Source organism: Gymnoscopelus microlampas (assembly GCF_963454915.1).
Source record: "Gymnoscopelus microlampas genome assembly, chromosome: 13".
Classification (NCBI taxonomy): Eukaryota; Metazoa; Chordata; class Actinopteri; order Myctophiformes; family Myctophidae; genus Gymnoscopelus; species Gymnoscopelus microlampas.
This window is the reverse complement of record NC_139950.1, coordinates 27,346,405-27,368,932: the sequence shown is the minus strand read 5'-3', so window position 1 is coordinate 27,368,932 and position 22,528 is coordinate 27,346,405. Positions and strand designations below refer to the sequence as shown.

At 42.7% G+C, this 22,528-nt stretch overlaps 3 protein-coding genes across 3 annotated transcripts in view; 1 reads left to right on the top strand and 2 right to left on the bottom strand.

Moving 5' to 3' along the window:
- Window positions 1–1,584: 1,584 nt before the first annotated feature.
- Window positions 1,585–3,657, bottom strand: LOC311058609 (uncharacterized protein; the record flags this gene model as incomplete). Its single annotated transcript, XM_084076071.1, has 4 exons — window positions 1,585–1,756; window positions 2,774–2,939; window positions 3,096–3,207; window positions 3,526–3,657. 4 exons carry the CDS (start codon window positions 3,655–3,657, stop codon window positions 1,585–1,587), a joined length of 582 nt encoding a protein of 193 aa, XP_083932197.1.
- Window positions 3,658–5,115: 1,458 nt separating this feature from the next.
- Window positions 5,116–9,459, bottom strand: soul2 (heme-binding protein soul2). The gene is made up of 4 exons (XM_084075574.1): window positions 9,307–9,459; window positions 8,972–9,098; window positions 6,700–6,874; window positions 5,116–6,353 (listed from the first exon to the last, which is right to left on the bottom strand). Exons 1-4 carry the CDS (start codon window positions 9,427–9,429, stop codon window positions 6,182–6,184), a joined length of 597 nt encoding a protein of 198 aa, XP_083931700.1. The 5' UTR covers window positions 9,430–9,459; the 3' UTR covers window positions 5,116–6,181.
- Window positions 9,460–13,059: 3,600 nt separating this feature from the next.
- ccdc85a (coiled-coil domain containing 85A) overlaps window positions 13,060–22,528 on the top strand; it is a 37,528-nt gene continuing 28,059 nt past the window's right edge. Inside the window, exons 1-2 of the mRNA XM_084075929.1 lie at window positions 13,060–13,654; window positions 16,906–17,995. Of these exons, the coding sequence (XP_083932055.1) occupies window positions 13,415–13,654; window positions 16,906–17,995 (1,330 nt within the window). The 5' untranslated portion in view covers window positions 13,060–13,414. The remainder of the gene's footprint in view (window positions 13,655–16,905; window positions 17,996–22,528) is intronic.

The following is a 22,528-nucleotide window of genomic DNA, read 5'->3' as shown; positions in this document are numbered from 1 at the left end:
AACGGCGCACTGGTCCATTTTTGAAAACACCATAGCTACTGTATATCTGCACTGCAGTCAAAAACTAAATCCTGTTAGAAACATTGTACTATGTGTAGAATGTAAAAAGTATATGTAAAAAGTACAGACTGTGTTGTGTAACGTGTAGATAACCATCAGTGCTGGATCCAAACAGCTTAGAAATGTAGATCCACGACATTGTTGAAAACTTGTTCCCAACAAGGAAGAAGAAATGGCCATGCTGTCTCACTTTAACTGATCTAGTTTTCTATTGCACCAGTAGTTAATTACATTCATACAGTTGACGACCAGGTCTAAAGTAGCTGCTGATTAAATATACACCTAAAAAGAAAACCAGCACTACTCTGCATCACCAGAAAACTTAACTGAAACTTAAAGAAATGTGAGAAAAACGAAAACAAACAAAAACAATATTTACACTCCTATATGGAGAAAATATTGTGAGCAGCCAAACCAGGTCTGAAATCTGTAGGTTATATATCTGTAAAACCCACAGACAGATCTAACCATTTTCCACCCGGCATCTGTATTTAGGCAAGGCAAGGCAAGGCAATTGTATTTGTCTGGCACATTTCAACAACAAGGCAATTCAATATGTTTTACACAAAACATAAAGCAAAGGAAACACAATTACAAGATGACAATAGGATGCATAAAACAAAATAAGTAAAAATGTATTGATTGATTGATGTACTTTATTTAGTAAGACATGAGAACAACAGTACATGGAAGTACAAATTCACAATACGAGGTCTACTAAACTGGAAGACTCATTAAAGCACTGAGCTTGTTTCAAATGAGTTCCCCGATAGTAGATACAGTTACAGTGCAGAGGAGAAAAGAAAAGAGAGAGGGCATGTCATTATACGCAAAGATTTTCAAGTTTTATCACAATAGCGGAAATAGCAGATCTACAAGGTCAGTAGTAGATCTACAAGATCAATAGCCTATCTACAAGCTCACAACACGTTGCGATGTGACACGCTTTGAGCTTGTAGATGGGCTATGTTAATTTTGTGTGACACTGCCATATGACAATGTATATAAGATAAGGCATCAAATTTATGAAAACAAACAAAAAAAGGTTTCTGCCAGACAGCGACGATATGCCTAGACAAATCCAAAAGCTACATCTGGATGTCATGTTGTTGGAGATCCTGCTCTGTTGTTCTCAGGGAGCGTAGACCCACACCTCATTGTGTTGATCAGAAGTGATAGTAGCTGATTCACTGCCAGAAAAGAGCCTTATCAGGAAGAAAATTAGAAATGACGCAGAAAACGGCAGAAGTCCTGTTGAGTTGAGTTGTGAGCTTGTAGATCGGCTATTTTCAAATAGCCTATGTATAAAATAGGGCAAAGTGGTTAAGTGTAACGTCATAATATCATAATTTATATCTGAAAAGTAACTAGTAAGTTTTCAAATAATTGTAGTGGAGTAAAAGTACAATATTTGCCTCTGAAATGTAGTGGAGTAGAAGTAAAAGTATTGGAAATTGGAAATACTCTAAGTAAAGTACAAATACCTCTAAATTATACTTAAGTACAGTACTTAAGTAAATGTACTTAGTTGCTTTCCACCACTGCGTACACCCACACCTCATTGTGTTGGTGGATAGCCCAGGGGCTGTTGTATCCTGCCCCTGAGTACATGTGGGGTTTGGCAGTGTTCCCCAGGACCCCAAGCATCTTCTCTGCAGCTGCTGGCATCTCACGGTTCACTTCAGAACTGAACACCCTGCAAGTGTAAAGTGACAATGAACAAGACTGATCATTTAGAGACAGTATGACATATGACTTAACTATTACAATAACAATTGAGGCATTTAGCAGACGCTCTGATCCTGTGCGAGATCGGAATAAGCAGAGCAAGTATGAACTCTAGTCAATGAACAATCACATGAAGAGAACAGCGTAGTGTAGGGCTACTCAACTTAAGATGGCTCAGGGGCAAAAATTGTCGGTCCTATTTTGGATTTTTCGATTTTGTAACACACTACACATTGTTATTGTTACCTGTACCTGTTTATTTTGTGTGTATATGTTTGTTTTTGAAAAAAAAGGAAGCAACCCATATATTTGAACGGAAATGTATATTTTTATCCTGTGCATCCTGTCACAATAAAATAAATTAAAAAGAATTGTTTGACCATGACGGGCCGCAGAGACGCTGCGTTGGGGCCGCATGCGGCCCGCGGGCCGCGGGTTGAGTAGCACTGAAACTAGAATAACATTCTGTACATTTGAAACAATGAACGTAGAATCTGTCTTAACAACATGCTCTCTAAATAACATGTACATTTGAAACTACAGCATACCAGTTAAACAATGAACATAGCATTATAATGTCCAAATAACATTCACATTCTTAACATTGTGGTCGAGAAAAACTAATCTAAAAAAGTAAAAACATGAGAAAAAGTGGCCACAACCCTAGCATCCCTATTCTGGACATATAATAGGTGAACAGATTGGCTATTTTTGGTGAAGAGATTTGGTGTAGAGGGAAAATGGAGGTTGCCATGTTTTCTCTCAACTTGCTCTAGTGACACAATATTCAGCAGCGTAGATCCATGTTTTACTGAAACCGGATTTGTGACTAAAACAGGTTAAACAAGATGTTCAGTTAACAGAGACAGCATTATTGAGATGGTTTTGTGAATTGGTTTTCCTGCTTGATGAATATGATGAAGATAAGATGTTTTCATAGTTTGTAAATTGTAGAAAATATATATTTCTTGTACGTCAGCCTTACTTGACATATACTGTGGCAGCAGGTCGGAATTCTTCTATGATGGAGGGATCGTTGGGCAGTGCCGTATCATTACCCACAAACCATGACATAGACACTTTCTCTGAGCCGTCCTCTTCTTCTGTTACTGTGATCAGAACAGGCCAGGTGTTCATGGGAACTGTAGAACCTGCAAGAGAGAAGAGACAGGAACTATATTTAATATTTATTTTACTCTATCAGAAATGACTTCAAATACCAACACTGAATAGTTACAAAAGAGTGTAACCCGTTACCCGACTGATTAATGGTCTTAAAATAGTTTGACTGAGTTCCTCTTACACACCTTCACAGTAGGCCTTTAACCTCTGATGTGCAGCCATCAAATCAGGGGTCGCACTACTTTGGGCTGCGGTGGTAATCCATCTGGTGCTAACATACTCTCGCTTCTCATACTCCTTTAAATAAGAGAAAACAACAACAAAAGTTATATTAAAATGATATGAATTGTGTAAAATACTACAATATTTCTGATTATCTATGAGGTATGAGGATTGGAGCTGATGCATGCTGTAGTTCAATTTTTTTCCCCAAGCAAATGAAAAACTGAACTAATAAAATAAAAGCCTAACAAGTAAAGTGAGCATCCATGGGTCTAAACACAAGGCAAAACAACAATGTGGCAATAGAACATCTGATAAAACCATTGTCTTCACCCCAAAATAAACATATATCGTATAAGCAATATAGCGTTATTTTTTAATGCAGTCACTTACCTCATAATCCTGTACACTTGAAAGATGAAATTCTGGACAGAGGTCACCATCATTACAAAAGTCTGTTGTCGACCCTTGTACTGCAGACAGCATCCCCAAGATGAATAGTCGTAGGAAGACCTGTTGTTCCATCCTCCCTGCTTTTCCAAAATGACACCTCAGTTAAAGTGAAGTGTTTGTCTGAGCAAACAGAAGGAATAATGTCACTTCCCATGCTGGTAAAAAAGCAGAAAAACACATACCCTCCCCCATGGATTCCAACTTGAGAAACCAGTAGAGGTAGTTCTCTTCCTCTGGCCACTGTGACTGGAAAACTTTACTGATGATGTGATTAGATTTTTTGTGTTGCTTCATTTTTTCCTAATATCTTTTAATGAAAATACAGTATAACAACAAAGTAGATTTGACATATTCTATCTGCTGTAGACAAACACCCCCTGGCTCTTGTTATTCCCTGTACCTATTTTTTGATAAATGTTAGTTACAGTAGTTTCTCACATATATTATAGACATACAGCTGTCTATACTGTTTGCTTATCCGCAGATGAGAATGTTATTTAGATAGCATGTTATTTAGACAGATGCTAGTCCAGATTTAATGTTTACACACATCTTAGTTACTTTGCAACACTTAATTGTTTTCTTTACAGTCTATACAGTATGTGACCATACAATGTTGTTTATTGACTACACAGCTCAAGCCATTTACTCCAATCTTGCATTTTCAAGGTTTTTTGGGCACATGCCATGGCATGTACATACAGTACTGTACCAGGGACATGTCTGATATATTCGGTTCTGTTTTGATGAGTAATTTGTAAAGTACGAAGAAGGTTGGTGAGTGTCAGGGACCGAGTTGGTCGGAAGGAGAGACACAGGGAAACTTGGTTGTTGGTTTAAAATAATGTTCCTTTTTTTGTATTTATTTTTCTTTTTGTGTTTTGTTTCAAAATAATGATTTAACAGATAACAAACAATAAATGTGCTCAAAGGAAATTAAACTAAATAACTAAACAGAAAAACGGAACTAAACTGAGCTCATAAGAAAGTCACATGAGGTGGACATATATAGGGACGGGTCAGACCACCGTTAATACAAAAGGGGGAAAAGACAAAGACTACCATTGACACACACTCTAAGAACCCCTGCCCCACCCCATAGTGCAGAGGGACTGTGGTGCTGTCCAATTTCTCCAGATTAGCTGCAGATCTGGAGCAGCTGATCCCCATTCCTTTGGCCAGCCCATAATGTCCATTTATATCAGCAGCCTCCCACAGAACTGGTATCTCAAAGAAAACTCATAAATGAACTCATAGAAAACAACTAAACAATAAATGATGTCATTTCAACTGGTTAATAATGAACAACTGAAAATAAACACTAAATATATAAAGCAAAAGGAAGAGTTACCATACATTATAGTCTCTATGTGTGGCTGCTGAGTCAGCCATCAGTGAGGAAAGACATATCACTCCCTTGACCCAAAGTAGTGCAAATGTTGACACATAGGACCTCTGTCACCTCAGATGGCACTTATGTAATAAGGAGAGCAGGACAATGTTAAATAAATACCACAAATACGTTAGATGTACTATATTATTTTCTTTATTTTAAAATTTGATTTTGACAATGTGAAAATGATTTTATGTCCTACAAAAACATTATTATGGGTGACATTTTCATGGTCTTTGAACATGATACAGTTTGGCTTCATAAAGCTGTGAGGAAATTGTGATGGTGCGTTCACACAGGCAGATTAAAAGATACAAAGATACAAATCTGTGTTGCTCAATTGTACAATGCTCCCATTGTAGAAATAATATGTTACAAGTACAAGTTCGGTATTCGCTATCCATAATAAAGGCATAAAAAGCCCTAAAATAAATCTTTTAAAACAAAAGTAAAAGTTCACAAGTTTTCAAATGTATAAAACGTATAAAAATCCTTTGAAAATATCAGATCTACAAGCTTTTTTTGATTGATTGATTGATTGATAGATAGATTGATACTTAAGTACAGTACTTGAGTACTTAGTTACCTTCCACCACTGGGTTAAGGTACATTACTGTGATGTTGTGTAATTAGGGGGCCAAGCCCTGCTGGTTACATTGAGCTCAATTTTCACCAAATTCATAGATAATCAGACAGACTAAGACCCAGCTCAATAACTGGGACTGTGCTATCGTCACAAAAACGTAGTCATGGCTGCCCTGTGTGACATTAATACACAAAACAGCTCATACTGAACAAAGATGCTCATAGTACCCATATAGCCATGTTGGATTTTTTGAAACCCCATTTTCCTCCTACACAATTTGTCCGATCTGAACCTCTTTATCAAGAATAGCATTGATGTTTCGGAGGTGAATGCCACATCCATGGGTTTAGGCTCACACTAATTGAGTCAGTTGTTCCCCACCCTTAATCTAGAGACCTTTGTCTTGTTACAGGATATTTCAAATCAATTTGTATAACCGCTCAAATAGTCTCAGGAGGACACCCTTTCAACATTCTGAAGAACCATACAAGCTGAAATCAACCCAGACACTGTTATGCTAAAATTGTGCTATTAATTCATGATTCACTGCCAGAAAAGAGCCTTATCAGGAAGAAAATGAGAAATCTGCAGAAGTCCTGTTGAGTTGACTTTTGTTCTCAGGCAGCATACACCCACACCTCATTGTGTTGGTAGATAGCCCAGGGGCTGTTGTATCCTGCCCCTGTGTACCTGGAGGGCTCAAAAGATATTGTAGCCTTCACCAGGGCCTCATGGAGCTTTTCTTCATTGTACTTTCCAGTCTCATGAGTCACTCTATCACTGAACTCCCTGCAGTGTAAATGAACAAGACGAAGATGAAGATTCTGAGAATATTACTTTAGTGGTATCATGATATTTTATGGACCGAATTGAAAATCATTGTTCATAGACCAAATTGATAATCCTTCTTCATATTCCTAAATGTTCTCTAAACTCGCTTTAATGACACAATTTAACACTGTAGCTCCCTGTTTTGTGTGTATATTTACTGAAACCAGACTTGCTACTAAAACAGCTTAAAAAAAGACATCAGCAAACAACATCAAGATATTTTTTATATCACAATATTGATATTGCAAATTGCTCATTAAAATACATCTATCATAGTATGGTACAAATAGTAAATCATTCTTACCTGACATATACAGTGGCAGCAGGTCTGACTTCTTTTATGATAGAGGAATCGTTGGGTTCAGGCAGCGCCGTATCATTGCCCACAAACCATGACAGAACCACCTCTCTCTCTGAGCCGTCCTCTCCCTCTGTCACTGTGATCAGAACAGGCCAGGTGTTCCTGGGAACTGTAGCACCTGGAAGAGAGACAAAACAGGAACTTAATTTTTGTTAAGAGGTCACTTAATTTTCTTTAGAGGTTACTTACTTTCATTTTTAAAATATTTCTGCTATATTTTGATAGTTTTGATTGGACAGGCACAAGAACCAATGAAATTGAATGCTGCCCTCAGAAGGCATTCCAATGACTATACTGTAAGTCACATCTGCCAAATCTACGGACTGGGGGTCTACTGTTTAACGCAAAGAGGCCGTCTGGGAAACATAAGGGCCCGGATCTCGTCCCGGCTGGGGAATCACACAAGAGTGTTCTTACGCTTCACTCCACCGCTCAAAGAGATTCCCACACCACACCGCCTGTGAACAGAAGAACCTACAGCGGGTGGTGTGGTAGGCCAAGCACATATTGGCTCCCTCCAGGAGCTGTACGAGAAGCGGTGTGTAGTCAAAGCACACCATATCATCAAGGACATACACCACCCCAGTCACAAACTGTCCACACCCTTTCTACGACCGTGGCCAGGCAAGGACGCCTACCGTAGTATCAAGGGCAAGACCACCAGCTTCTCGCTAGCTGCTATCAGACTGCTGAACAAGGCCTGATGATCACCGCCTGGCAGCAGGCTGGCCTGTCAACTGGAACATTTTTGTTTAAACTGATAGCTTTTCCTCCCTTTATTTGTGTTATGGCAGAAAATACTAATACTTATAACAAACAAAAAAAACAAAATATAAGGAGTACAAGATGTGATGAGACATTCAATTCAATCTAATAGGGATCCCGAGAGAACAACCACCTTCCAGCATGCGAGATGATTGAGTCTCCAGAACAATACTACTCAAAGTAGGAGGAGTTAAAGCTGTGACATGGTCATAAGGAGGAGGAGTAAAGGCTGTCAAATGGCCAGACAGCCAGCCCTCAGACTAGATAATATTATTACAATTCACCATTCTGTTTGAATGACAGCAAAAGGTCTTGATTCAATCTTTACATATAGTTCCTATTCTAAATAAATAGTTGGGGGTGTCGATGAGACTGTGATGGATAAACAGAGAGTAAACAAGAGTAAATTAACGATCTGACTGTGTTGGCTGTGAGGGGGTCTCACCGACACCTTGGTCTGAACAAAAGCCATTGATGTGCAAAAGGTTTGATTAAATCGACACAGGAAGTCAGATCACGGTGTAAGCAACACCCAGCTAGATCAGTTGTCAGGACAATCAACATACAGTTTAAGTATGACACAAATGAACAATTCCATTTTTCCCACCACAATTTGGATATATTCTTCTGTGCAGACTTTACTATCCCCTGTACTTTTCACCGCTATGTGGATCTACCGAAGTGTTACTACTTTCGCAACTAATGCTTAACCTCATGTACATACTGTATCTGCTTGTCTTATGCTATGTGTATATATATATCTTGCTTTATTGTGTTCTCTGTGGCATGTTTCTTTAAAAAAAAAAATCCTCCCTGCTCCCCTTCACCCTCTCGATGCCCCCCCCCCCTTCGTGAGCCACATTTGGCCTGCGGGCTGCCAGTTTGACATCCCTGGTGTAGACTATAGTTGTCTAAGAATGTTATCCATCATGTTTTGTGTGTTGGGAAGGGATCAAATACAAAAAGCATTTTTGTCTTTTCAGTGGTGGATGCATGCATGCATGCACGGACACGCAGACAGAAATTCTAAATGGACACTGTTAATAGCACAATAACAATGCAGTTTCCCCCCCTAACAGATCGTAAGTAAACCTAATATAAATTATTATACAAATTACCTAGATTTGGTAAGAGCTATGTATGCATGAGTCAAGCAGAAGCAGAAAGGAGAGCAAGGCGAAAAGCACCTCAATCAGCATCAGCAGGCGAGAGCACATTCAAGTGCAATCACTGCCAGAGAGACTGTAAATCGCGAGTGGGACTGTACAGCCACACTATGCACTGCTCCCTCAGCACCACCTGATCTAATCCAAGTGCGCTTGTGCCATGGTCTCTCGAGACTGACGGCCGCTACTACTATATCTTAAACAAAACAAACAAACAAACAAACAAACAAACAAATGCCATCAGACTGAACTGTTTACTATATGACTGAGTTCCTGTTACACACCTGCCTTGTTGTGTCCATCACAGTAGGACTTTAACGTCTGATGTGCAGCCATCAAATGAATCATGCTACTACTTTGGACCTTGGTGGTAATCCATCTGGTGCTAACATACTCTCGCTCCTCAAATTCCTGTAAATAACAGAAAACAAAACTCTTCTTAAAATTCTGTTATGCAAAATATAGTCAAATTTCAGATATTGCCTATGAGGTCAGGTGTGCCAACAATCTTTCCAAGCAATTAAATTACAAAACACAAAATGATTAATACACAAGCTTGAAACCCTGATAAAAAACATTATTATAATTATTACAATTATCTTTGAACGCAATAGCTTACCCCATAGTTCTGTACAACATGATATTCTGGACAGGGTTCACCACTACAAACGGTTGCTGTCCCTTGCACTGCAGACAGCATTCCCAAGATGAAGAGCAGTAGAAACACACGTTGTTCCACCATCCCTGCTTCTCCAAAATGACGCCTCTGAGTCTGCACCTCAGTTACAGTGGAGTAGTAGTATGAACAAACTGACGGAATAATGTCACCTCCCATGAGGTGACTCCTCCTCATTATCAAAGCAAATAAACACAGACACTCCCCCAAAATGTCTAAACTTGAGAAGCTGAGGTATTTCTCCTCTTGTGGTCACAGTGTCTGGAAGATCTAACTACGCAATGTGATCTGATTTTCAGTTATTTTGCTTTTCTTTTCCTGTTTCATTATGTCCTTTCATGTCAATGTATTTGAATGAAAAACAATCTAAAAACAAAGTAGTTCTGACAGATGCAGCAGCCGTAGCACTCTCTAGCACTCATTCCTTGTATCACTTCTTGTTGCCTATTGTTTTTCATAGACAATAGTTGTACTACTGTGTACACATGTATGTTGGTTACTTGTTCACATACTATTTACATATAAACTATAAAGCATGCAAGCACAACTCAGTCACAAGTAATAATCGACTCTATTTACCAGGTGCACGACTCAGAAGAGTTCAATAATATCAGAAGAATGCCAGCACTCACGGGAGTGTCCTTCAGGTACTTATTATTCAAATAGGCACAGGCGACACACTAACTTGTTTTGGCAGAGCCTTCCAAAGATGAGAAATACCGCACCGGTGTGTCACTTATAAAGGGGACCTGGGTGAAACACATAATTCAGTCTTGAGTATCTGGTTTGTGCACAGGACTAGTTATGAATATCAAAGTTTATAAATTCAATACACATAAATCAGAAACCCCTTTGAAGGATTCAGACATGCAATATTCATATTGTTGCATAATCATATTCACATACCTGAAATTCTAACTTTGCAGTATAGATACTTCGACACATGCAAGCTGAGGGTCACACACACGGTTCAGTGAATAACTGCCCTGTGTAACATTAATGCACATAACATTTTCCATACTGTATATGCTGCAGGTCTATACTGAGCAGAGTTGTTCAATTCTTATAGTTTGTCATGTTATATTTAAAAAAAAAACATTCTTCGCACTCCTGTGTACCTACAGTAACAGTGTACCTGTACCTGTACCTGTGTGCACAGTTTGTGTGGTTTTAACCCCCTTTATGCAACTGATGGGTTCAGAGATTTGACAAGCAGTGGAGTTGGTACAGCCCATGTGTGCTTAATAGCCTAAGTACACTGAGGGCTTACTAAAGTCATAAGACATTTTATCAGACTAATTTACTTCCATTGGGACATTACATTCAGACACATCAGCATACAGTCATATACAGTATAACTGAAGTAAGATGAATACGAAATGTATTATCAATAATCGATAAATCAATAGCCTAAAAGGAATATAAATTGTATTTCCTTTACAATGACCATGGGCTACTTGTGTCTCAAACCACTGTATTGGGTCTTGATCTTGGTACTAGCATATCAGCTGAGTGAGAGTGAGAGTTCTTGTTACAGGCTATTTCAAATCACTTAGCATCATACTGCTCAAATATCCTCAAGAGGGTACCCTTTCACATTCTGAAGAAGCATATAAGCCGAAATCGATCAAGACACTGTTATGCTAAAATGTCATTATTAATTCATGATTCACTGCATGAAAAGATGAAAAGAGGCTTATCTGGAAGAAAATGACACAGCAAATTGCTGCAGAAATGAATGTTGACTGGGTGTTTGTTAACAGCTATAAACGGAAAGTAGTTTAGCATCACCATTATCTGATGATATCCACATGTTGACTGACAATTAACCACAAGCCATTTGTTTCCTCCCTTGGTATGTATTGTTGACACGGTAACCGGAACGGTCAGTACAACAACCTAGTCGGACCTTTTTCTTTTGGGGAACGCTCACCTGCTTGGTGTGGAACGCTCTACCCCAGTGGGGGTCCACTCACCCCACTTGGCACAAAAAGCTTGCCCCCAGTGAGGGGGATCACTCTGACTCTGCCCGCTTGGTGAGAACAGACTACAGCCCCTTAATATGAAGTTAGGAAGTAGTTAGGCAAAAAACTGTTACAACGACGGAGGCATACCTTCTGAAGCGGACTTGAGCCACGAGAGGACAGAATCGTAAATCATCGCCCTCCTCGTCTCCGACAGAATCCCCCCCCAGTGTCGGTACCCCCGAGACGTTAACGTGGCCGAGTAGGTTCTGGTGGCCAGAAATACCTGGTAGGTCCGACCATTCCGAGGTAGCCTGCCCTGATTTGACTGGGGCGACTGGACTTGTGGCTAGAAATACGTGGGTCCAACCGTTCTGTGGGTCCGACTAGGTTGTTGTAGCGACTGTTCTTGTATTCGTTGACACTGGTGTTTCCCATTCAATATTTCTGCATTAAATGGTCAAATTAGAAGAATGCGGTCAGACACAGAACTCTCACTCTCTATGTGTGTTTGCCTCATAGGGGAAGAGATGCAGAAGTGTATAGAGAGGCTGCAAACTTTATTAACTTATTTATTTCCAACATGCAGACAGATATCTGCATTGTAGAACGCTGATCCAGAATGTCCTGGCTATTCATAATCAAATTTTGCGCCGCTCCGGTCTCTCTTACATTAAAGCAGACTGTATGTAAATACAGTGACTTTTAGGTATCTTTGAAATCACAACTTTAAAGTCTAACGATAAAGGCACACACTCATGGAACAATCATTTGCATGAGTATGTAATTTGCACAATACCCAAATTATATTTGCATAAAATGTACTCATATCTGTGAGTATAAGCCTTTTTTTTTTTGCTAAAAAGTTACCACTTAAGCCCCATTTCCCTAATAGCGAAAATCGTGGATCACAACGCATCGTGTATTTGTGACTCCTTGCGAGCTTGTAGATCCACTATTTTCGCTATATTCGGGGGTAAAAAAAAAAGATATATATATTTGAAAATGTTCACCTATAAGGACATGCACAGAATAGAGATGCCAGGTTGAAAGACTAAATGTGAACACTAGGTGGTGCCATCCCCAAATAACGCCCCTGCCTAGACAGAAAGAGGGAGAAGGGGAGGGATGCTGCAATCTTTATTTTAGCATTTCGATTCTTTTCCCTACCCTATCTCCTATTAAGTGTCATTAACAATATAGGTTGTTGAAACAAGCACAAATACTATACTTTACAAAACTTTAAATGTAATGTGAGTGTGTTTGTTACGTCAGTTTCAGTTTAATCATCATTTCTATGCACTAGCATAGAAACTGAGTGGGACACACACACACACACACACACACACACACACACACACACACACACACACACACACACACACACACACACACACACACACACACACACACACACACACACACACACACACACACACACACACACACACACCTCAACAAACATGGAACCCAATGACAAATTATTGTGCCCAAGTCATATTATACCCATTGCCCACAGCAGGTGGCGCAAAAAGTCAAGAATTGCAACGAGAGAGAGAGAGAGAGAGAGAGAGAGAGAGAGAGAGAGAGAGAGAGAGAGAGGAAGGGAGGGAGGGAGCGAGAGAGAGCGAGCGAGCGAGCGAGGGAGGGAGAGAGAGAGAGAGAGAGAGAGAGAGAGAGAGAGAGAGAGAGAGATTTTTCTTCTCCTGGATTTGGTTCAAGGCGCTGCACCTGCTACCTCTTCTCTTCTCGAAGCTCTCTCATCCTCCTCTCCTCCTCCAGTGCGTTTGGAGCAGGTTGGTTGTGCACATTGTACCTACCGGCTACAGAGTCCAGGAGGCGGGGAGGAGGCATCATGCACCTGCATGGAGACCGCAAGAGAGCCGGCGAAGGTCTCTCCGGGAGACACCGAGTGCGGACCGGCTTTCTACCGGCACGGATCTAGTAAAGAGAGCCAGAGAGACCACGAAAATGATATAACTGTAATTGCATGGAATAAAGGAAGTAAAGCCACGAGTATTTTGGATTCGGTTGGATTCGGAGTGTCTGTAAATCGGCGGAAGACTTTAGCATAGCGCATAGAAACGATGGAGAAAGGGACGCTGCCGCAACTGTCAGCGGCCACCAAAAAAAGTGCAGAGGGTCCGGCGAGCGACCTCTCCAAGGTACCCGACGAGGAGCTGCAGAGATGGGGCAAGGACGAGCTGATCCGCCGCCTGCGGCGGTCGGAGACGGAGAAGATGAGCGTCATCCTGGACCACAGCAATCTGATGCGGGAGGTGAACCGGCGACTCCAGCAGCACCTGAACGAGATCCGGAGCCTGAAGGTGAGATGGATGGGTGAGGGCGGGGCCTGCGCAGGTGTGCAGTAACACAGTGGTTCTCAACCTCTGGGTCGGGACACCCGCATACATTGAGGGGGGGGTCCCCAGATGACAGTGGCAATTAATATGTGACAATTTAAGGACTTTTAAGACCTTTTTAATACCTAAAAAAAAAAAAAAAAATTAATGAAAAAAGACCATAAAAGTAATCAACAAACTAGCCTACACTATAATACTGGTCAAACATTGGCCAAATTGTCAATTAATATAAGAGGCAAACATTTAGAAAATTGCCGATCTACAAGCTCACAACGCCAGGTGAGCTTGTAGCTTGTAGATCTGTTATTTTCACAACATTTATCTGTGGAACCGAGTATAGCCTCAACTCCTATAATTCCAAGAACTTGTCAGGGTGGGGGGTCCCCAGTTCAAATATTATGATTATTTTGGGGGGTCAGTCGCGGCCTGAAAAGGTTGAGAACCACTGCAGTAATAGACCGCTAAGGGCATGATGTGTCAAATGGTTGAACACAAATTTTTTATTTTTTGGGGGGAAATATTAACCACTTAAACCCCATATGGGTAACCGGAGTCCCTCAGGGCTCTACTAGTGTATTTTCTGTTTTCTGTTATTAAAAATAAATAAAAATCCCACGATTTTGTAACCCATTTTTTCACCCAGTGCCAATTGCCTATGTAATCCTGGGCGCTACTCTCCCTCTGCTGGCCTAGGGAGAGCCCAGAACTGAGCTCATGCCTCCTTCAATGCACGAGGAGCTAGCAAGCGGCTTCTTATCACCTGACGGGGGAGTCAGGCCCATACCCTAGGTGGGGTTGGCGAAAGGGCCTTTCTGTGTGGGGTTTGCATGTTCTCCCCGTGTCCCCTAGGGTAGGTAGTAGGTACCCTCACAAAAAACATGCAGTAATACTAGTCTCTATACTGCCTCCCACTGGTCAGCCGGGTCGCGTCCTACCGGAGAACCTCCCCCCTGTCAGGTGATAAACAGCGGCCTGCTCACTCTTCATGTATTGAAGGAAGCATGAGCTCAGTTCGGGGCTCTCCCCAAGCTGGCAGAGGGAGAGTAGCGCCCAGGATTGCAGCTTAGGCAATTGGCACTGGGTGAAAAAATGGGTTGCAAAATCGTGGGATAAAAATGTAGGAAAAAGAAACAAAGAAATGATGACATGAATAGATGAAAATGAAACCTCACTAACAAAACTCAAATGTAAAATCAGCTCAACACATGACAAACAATTATCTTTTACAGAAGTCTTATGCTAGGATAGAACCTGCATGGGACATCAATTCAATGAAACATAGTGCCAGATGCCAAATATAGATCTCTCACCTACACTGCAAGACAGCAACAAATAGCAACTCACCCAGAGCTTGCCTCATAGCCAGTATTTCACCCAAATCAATTTGATCAACAAAATCCAAAATCGGTCCCCATTAACTTCTTATACAAATCATGTTTAGCCTACCGATAACCATTTAGATGATATCTTCGCGACACGCTGTGAGTTTGTAGATCGGCTATATTTCACAGTTGCTCCATTGGGAAATGCAACCAGTATATTTTATTGCTTTGAGGTTTTCAGAGGTGTGATGTGTTAGGTTACATTTGGAATTGATGGCGAAAGTGGATGCAAGACCCCCGCCCCCCCAACAACAACAAACAAACACAATAATCCCATAATTAACTGTAGGCTAGTTTACCAACCAAAATAACTGTAGATGATAATAAAGCTACCACGTCTGGCAGATATTTAGATGGATGCCTGCTTGGTATTTCTCACAAAATGTACAGTGTTAGTTAAGGGCCAACAATGGCAAACATGACCAAACCTGTTGCATTAAGAGATTTGCTTCTGACTGATGACTCATCTTAAATGTGTGTTCAAATTTCATTCAGTACATGCACACACATACTGCAGCTCATTACACATTACATACCATACAATGATCGTATATTATAATCTTACATATGACATTAGTTAAATTACATTACACAAATGCAATTTAGATCTGTCAACGATATGTCATACATCCCAGCATAATATTAATATCCAGTTAAGTTATACGTTCTTATCCATTCCCTAGCTGGTCTTTCCTTTATCAAAGTACAAGGCCTTTGTCAAAAACCACAATGCTGCACTGACCAACTGTTATCTTACAAACCCATGTGATAAATCACAGTAGGTCTACACATGTAATCCCTCTCTGTCTGCTGTGTGTGTGTGTGTGTGTGTGTGTGTGTGTGTGTGTGTGTGTGTGTGTGTGTGTGTGTGTGTGTGTGTGTGTGTGTGCGCGCGTGTGCGTGCGTGCGTGCGTGCGTGCGTGCGTGCGTGCGTGCGTGCGTGCGTGCGTGTGTGTGTGTGTGTGTGTGTGCGTGTGTGCGTGCGTGCGTGTTTGTGTGTGTGTGTATGTGCGTATGCCTGTGTGTGTGTGTGTTTGTGTGTGTGTATGCATTTGCCTGTAGCCAATGCGAATCCTTGTTCCCATATGTGTGTATGTGCCCTCGCATGTATGCCTTTCCACCTTCTGTGTGTGTGTGTGTGTGTGTGTGTGTGCGTGCGTGCGTGCGTGCGTGCGTGCGTGTGTGTGTGTGTTGTGGGATGCCAGGCTCACGAGAGGCTTGCCTGATTGCAGAATAAAGCTCAAGGTTGCAGTTGAACAAGTGTCCCTTCATTCAAACTGGTGGGGCAGGAGGGAGTGAGAGGTAAAAAAACAAAATAAATATCCTTCCGGACCGGGGCGAAGAGATCGTCTGTGTTTCATCAGAAACAAAGCACAGGTGGGAGAGAGTTTCAGTTCTCATAAGACCAACAACTGTCAGAAGCCAAAGTAGTCACCATGAGTCTGTCTTCTCATGTCTCTCTCCCTTTTTGGGCAGCAACTGAGGGGTTTCATACTGGCTTGTAGGTCCATTCAGGTAAAGAGGTGCAGGTGTGTCTTCTTATCAAGCCTGGAGTACCTGGGCACGGTAGTATGTGCCCTAATCACCTGGCCCCACCTTTGCCTCCCTACTGTCCCCGCTCCTAGCCTCCACACACACACACACACACACACACACACACACACACACACACACACACACACACACACACACACACACACACACACACACACACACACACACACACACACACAGTGTGTGTGTAGTATACATGCTTTTTACCTGTTGCTGTGTATGTTTGTGCTTTTGTGTGCGTGTGTGTGTGTGTGTGTGTGTGTGTGTGTGTTTAACCAGGACGTTAACCAGAAGTTGCAGGAGGACAACCAGGAGCTGAGGGACCTGTGCTGCTTCCTGGACGATGACCGCCAGAAGGGGAAGCGAGTGTCCAGGGAATGGCAGCGTCTGGGCCGCTACAGCGCTGGGATCATGAGGAAGGAGGTCTCCATCTACCTGCACAAACTCAAGGAGCTGGAGCAGCGGCAGTTGGAGGTCATCCGCGAGAACATGGAGCTGAAGGAAGTGTGTCTCATGCTGGAGGAGGAGAGGGCCGCGGCTGTGGCTGCCGCTGCCGCTGCAGGGGGAGGAGGCGCAACGGGGCAGGGAGGTGCGGGCTGCAGGAGCTCCATTGACAGCCAGAGTAGCCTGTCCCAGCTGGGAGGCGCCCCGGCACCCGGCTTGCTGCGCGACGTCGGAGACGGGAGTAGCACCTCCAGCGCGGGGAGCACTGACAGCCCCGACAACCCCCACCACAAGCCTCCTCCCTTGGGCTCTGGCGGCCAGTCCAACGCCAGCCCTGGGTCTAGATCCAGTTCTTCCGAACACCCGCGGAAACCGTGCGGGGACGTGTTTCAGCACACGGGCCGCAGGTGTAGCGACACCCCGGAGTACCACACCTTCCCCCAGTCCTGCCGACCCCGCGGCGGGTCGCTTACAGAACTGGAGCCCCGGAGTCTTCGGGGCCACAGCCCAGAGAAGCACAGCAAGTCCCCTACCAGGCTGCCGTGCGACCCCCACACCAAACCCTGCACCTCTGACCCCATGGCCCACAAACAATATTTCATTTCAGGACAGGGTTCACCAGGCCGCTCTCGCAAGGGAGCGGCCAAGTCCAGCCCAGACCTGTCGCAGAGACATAGACTGGCCCACACAGGCCTAGGGGCCGCTGTTTGTGGGGGTCTGACTGCTAGCCAAGTAATAACAGGGACCCCTGATCACCTGAGGAAAGGGAGGGTGATTGTGGGGAGTCCAGAGTCCATTCGACACCAACACCACCAGCAGCAGCACCACCACAGCCCAGAGCACGGGAAGGGGAGGTACGGTAGTAGCTCCCCAGGAAGGGAGGGCCAGAGGAGGGCTGCTGGAGAGGAGCAAAGCCTCTACAACGGTAGGACTCAGGAAACACTACTTGAATTAAATTCCTAACACATTCATGGCGCTCAAACCAAAGCTTCATAACAGGCGTAGACCAGCGCGTCATTCAAGATCACTGATTCAATCATTATTACACCCATCCACCTATTTTGTTCTGTCACTTTAGACATACTGCGGTAGTGGTAGGGTCTCAGTTTAGGCATTTCTAAATAGAAGTAATCCAGGCAGTTGTTATTGCTCAACTACCTTGGGGATTGGCTGTATGAATGATTTGTGAAGATGTTTTGTCAGCCATTGTCGCACACATTTCCATGTACTTCCTGTTCTACGTTCACTAGAGTTGTTGTAAGTCATGTCTTTTATATGTATAATTTCCATTCAAATACTGTACGTATGTAGTATGCCTACAGTATTCATTGCAGTGGTGGAGTTGCAGTTTAAGTTTGGCTCGACCTTGACTTGATACTAGAGAGGACACTCAAGGACAAACATTATTCACGCAAAGTCACAGGTGTGCAACTAAGCTGAGATCACATACACATTACGCACACACGCACGCACACACACACACACACACACACACACACACACACACACACACACACACACACACACACACACACACACACACACACACACACACACACACACTGTAACTATAGCCTGTATTATTGTGAAAGAGAGCAGAAGAGAGCACAAATGGAAGAAGAGAGCTTCATCCTGTTGTCGCCTGCTATAGAAACTGCTGTAACGCAGGATGCAGGTGATATTTTAGAATGCATCAACTTGTGAAATTGACTTTGCGTAACTTGAAGCATCTGCATGCATTCATGTACTCACATTATTTATGTTTTGGGCCTCATAACTGTTAGGGTTGTGTATTGGTTAACATGTACTACTAGCTAACCCCCTAATGCATAATACCTGGTCACTTACAAAGTGTAGAGAGAAACAGAGAGGGAGATAATAGGGCAGCACATATTATACACAGTAAAATCCTGCTGGGAAAAAAAGTCATTTTTCATGCTCTCAGAAATGAGCACCGTATTTTGCTATGTAGCCAGAGAAACACAACATGGAGGAAAATAAAACAGAGAGGGTGAAAGAGAGATAAAGACAAAACAGATAGAATGGTATAATGTCACGGGACAGTGTGTGTATGGTATTAAGACAGAGGAAGATATAAAGATAGATATTGAAAGACTGTGAGTGTGTATGTGTTTGTGAGCAGGGGAACTTGGGTGATGTAATTCTCTGGTGTATAGAATTAACACAGGTAACCTAGGTCTGTGTGTTCATAGCCATGACTCATACATGCACACGCACGCACGCACGCACACACACACACACACACACACACACACACACACACACACACACACACACACACACACACACAACACACACCTCATTATTAGTAGTAGCAGCAGCTACTTACTGTGACTGTGCCATTGCATGGGTGAGTGGGTGTGACCGAGAGAGAGAGAGAGAGAGAGAGAGAGAGAGAGAGAGAGAGAGAGAGAGAGAGAGTATGAAAGTGAGAAGGAGAGGTGTGGAGGTGCAAGGACAGAGGAAGAGGCAGGGAGAGAAATAGGGGGAGAGAAGGGAGGGGGTGAGAGATTGTGTTTATGGAGCAATTCTACTGCATTGTGCATCCTGAATTAACATACATGCACATACACACATTATGCACATGCACAGGCCAGCAGTTAGAAAGAGAGAGAAACTCACAAAGAGAGAGAACATGAGAGAGGGAGCTACAGAGCTGTCCGTTCACTTTAATGAGCTTGCTTTTGAGAGTTGCACAAAATCATTTTAGAGAGAGAGAGAGAGAAAGAAAGAAAGAAATAAAGAGAGTGTGTGTGTGTGTGTGTGTGTGTGTGTGTGTGTGTGTGTGTGTGTGTGTGTGTGTGTGTGTGTGTGTGCGCGTGTGTGTGTGTGTGTGTGTGTGTGTGTGTGTGTGTGTGTGTGTGTGTGTGTGTGTGCGTGTGCATACATGCTTGTGTGAATGCACTTAAAGGAAATCACCAGAGTGTGAGGAACAGGCCAGAACATACGCATTTTCACAGCAAAACCTGGAGCGTTAATTTAACTTGGGAAGTGTAGAAATAGACCCGTAAGGGTTTTCACTGTATACTCTGGTGAGAAGAGGCTGTAATAATGCAGGTATATGCTGAGTGGGGAGCTGCAATATGCTGCACACACCTCTCTCCACTCTTACACTGTACATTTCCAGTGTTCATGTAAAGCTGCATTCTAGAACTCATTCTAAGGAACACAACTTTATGTTTAACCAATCTGTATGGTAGAGTATGTTAATACCGTATAGCACATCTCCAACAATGGTTGGAGGTGGTCTCCCGCTACTCTTCCATTGAAAAATGTAGACCCTGGTGTATGGTAGGACACCTACTGGTGGACAAGTAGTACTGCCTGAAGTTCATAAGCACAAGGGGAGATTTATCTCCCCTTGTGCTTATGATCTACAAGCCTTGATCTACAAGCTTTAAATGTGTTGATGTAGATTGGCTAGGGGTAAGGTAGATTTTCTTTCCAACTAAACAACACAGTCTGTCTGCAACAGAATAAAAATAATCCCCTAATTTGTCGTTTTGTCACCCATGGTGCATAGTTGGACCCCACAGTATTATGGACAAAACAACAAAAACAACAACATTTTTCTGTTAAATAGTACACCTTTTCAACTGCCACAGAAAGACTGTGTATGCTGAATGGTGTTCGCTACAGTACATGCCCGTGTGTCAGTATAGGGTTATTAGGGTATGGATTGCATAGTGCTGAGTGGATGTGCTCTGTACTGCAGCTGAGGCCATGGGAAATAGCCTCGTACCGTAGGTGAAAGGCAGGATCCCTGACTCAGCTGTTAGAAAAGCACAATAGTGGCTGAAACTACTGTCCCATACAGCAGGCCCAGAAGCTGCATTTAACAGAGGCGTGTCATAGAATGTTTCAAGTGTGGTTAATAACAATTACAGTAAAGGTTTTTTGTATAGCACTGTTTCCTACTAAGAATACATCAATGCACTCCACGAGCAGCATTAGGACAATATGCTAATGTAATTGAACAATTATATTCAGATGGTTAAAAATATTCTTCATGCATACATGTGAAGTTGTGTGGATTTTAATTGTTGGCCTGCGGCAGAATAGAAACATCTTTCATCTTTCTTGGGCTGTATAAAACCTGAAGGGAAGGTCTTCAGCCATTGATGTTGGTACTAAGGTTATATGTGGGCTACCGCAAGACTAATCTGAGTTCACAGAAGTTTTCGCCAGCTCTCGCATACAAATGGGAGGGGCGAGGAACTTCTGGGCCAAAACCCCTGTATTTGTGGGCGGGATGTAACTTATGCTCAGAATCTGAGCGGACACGCCTCTTACCGGTCTGAGAGCTGTGCAACTCGTCTAAACAGTCCGACGAGAGGCAAACAAGCAGTACATAACAATGACGGCCGCAATTTCTCAAGGAGAAATTGCTTCCCGTCGCTCCTATTTACATGCAACACCCACTGCATGTGGATCCCGCCCCCTTTTCTTCATTGGCTATTGATTTGAATCAGAACGCAGTGGCCGCGCCCCTGCTGTCCAGGCTCCGAGCTGAAGTCTCCCAGACTACCGCAAGACTAACGCCTATTGTGTCCTATACTGTACAACCAAAATAACAGAAAGAGATTTGCAACAGAAATGTTTCGGGTTGAGAATCTGTTACTTTCTTCAGTCTTACGACATAGCATAAATTGGGCTTAAGGAACCAGATGACTTGAATTCTTCATTGTTTCCGCCAGGCTGAGACTAGGTTTTTGGCCCTGTCGGCCTGTGTGTCTGTGAACAGATAATCTCCGGCACCGTTGGATCGATCAGCATGTAACATTGCACGCACACTCCCAGTAGGCAAAGGAAGAACCTCTGCTCAAAATGTTTCAAATCGGTCTCATGGTGGCGCTATAACAGGCCACTTCATTATTTTGCCTATAACTGTTGAACCGTAGGTCATGCAATCAAATATTTTTGTTTCCCTGGATTCCTCGGATCATGATGCAACTACCCATATAGGTCCCACTTATTTGTGCCAGACAATGTTCGGTACACATTATTTCTGAAGTCAGGTGATCAAGATCTTTCAATCAGATTTGTTTTACTCCCTTCCGATTGGCTATGACTTACTTCCAAAGTTTGCAGGCCCTGGGTAGGCAACCTGGCCTGGCGGAGACCTCGCTCAGAGGAGCACACTTTTCTAGTTTTATCTCTGTGTGCTAATTATATTTCCCTTTGAATAATTTGCCCCCGAAGCCCTCTGCACTTTCATTTGCTGCAGAATGGGAACCATCTGATTTTTTTTTTTTTAAACAAAACGAACAAAACGAAGAACATTTATGGTAGGCTATTAGATTACAGTTCTAGACAGGCCTGAAAATTAAGGCCCGGCCCTAACTGGGCCCTAACTGGGCTGGCCTGAACAGGGCCCGGCCCGAACAAATACCACAATGAGAATCAATATTCTTTTACTGCATTGCCTATTTCTTGC

Excerpts from the sequence above, each read along its gene's own strand:
- soul2 (XM_084075574.1), bottom strand. The coding sequence starts at position 9,429 with ATGGTGGAACAACGTGTGTTTCTACTGCTCTTCATCTTGGGAATGCTG. Across the intron at positions 9,099-9,306 it reads ATGTTGTACAGAACTATGGG|GAATTTGAGGAGCGAGAGTA; the intron begins GTAAGCTATTGC and ends TGTTATTTACAG. Across the intron at positions 6,354-6,699 it reads GCTGCCACTGTATATGTCAG|GGAGTTCAGTGATAGAGTGA; the intron begins GTAAGAATGATT and ends TTTACACTGCAG.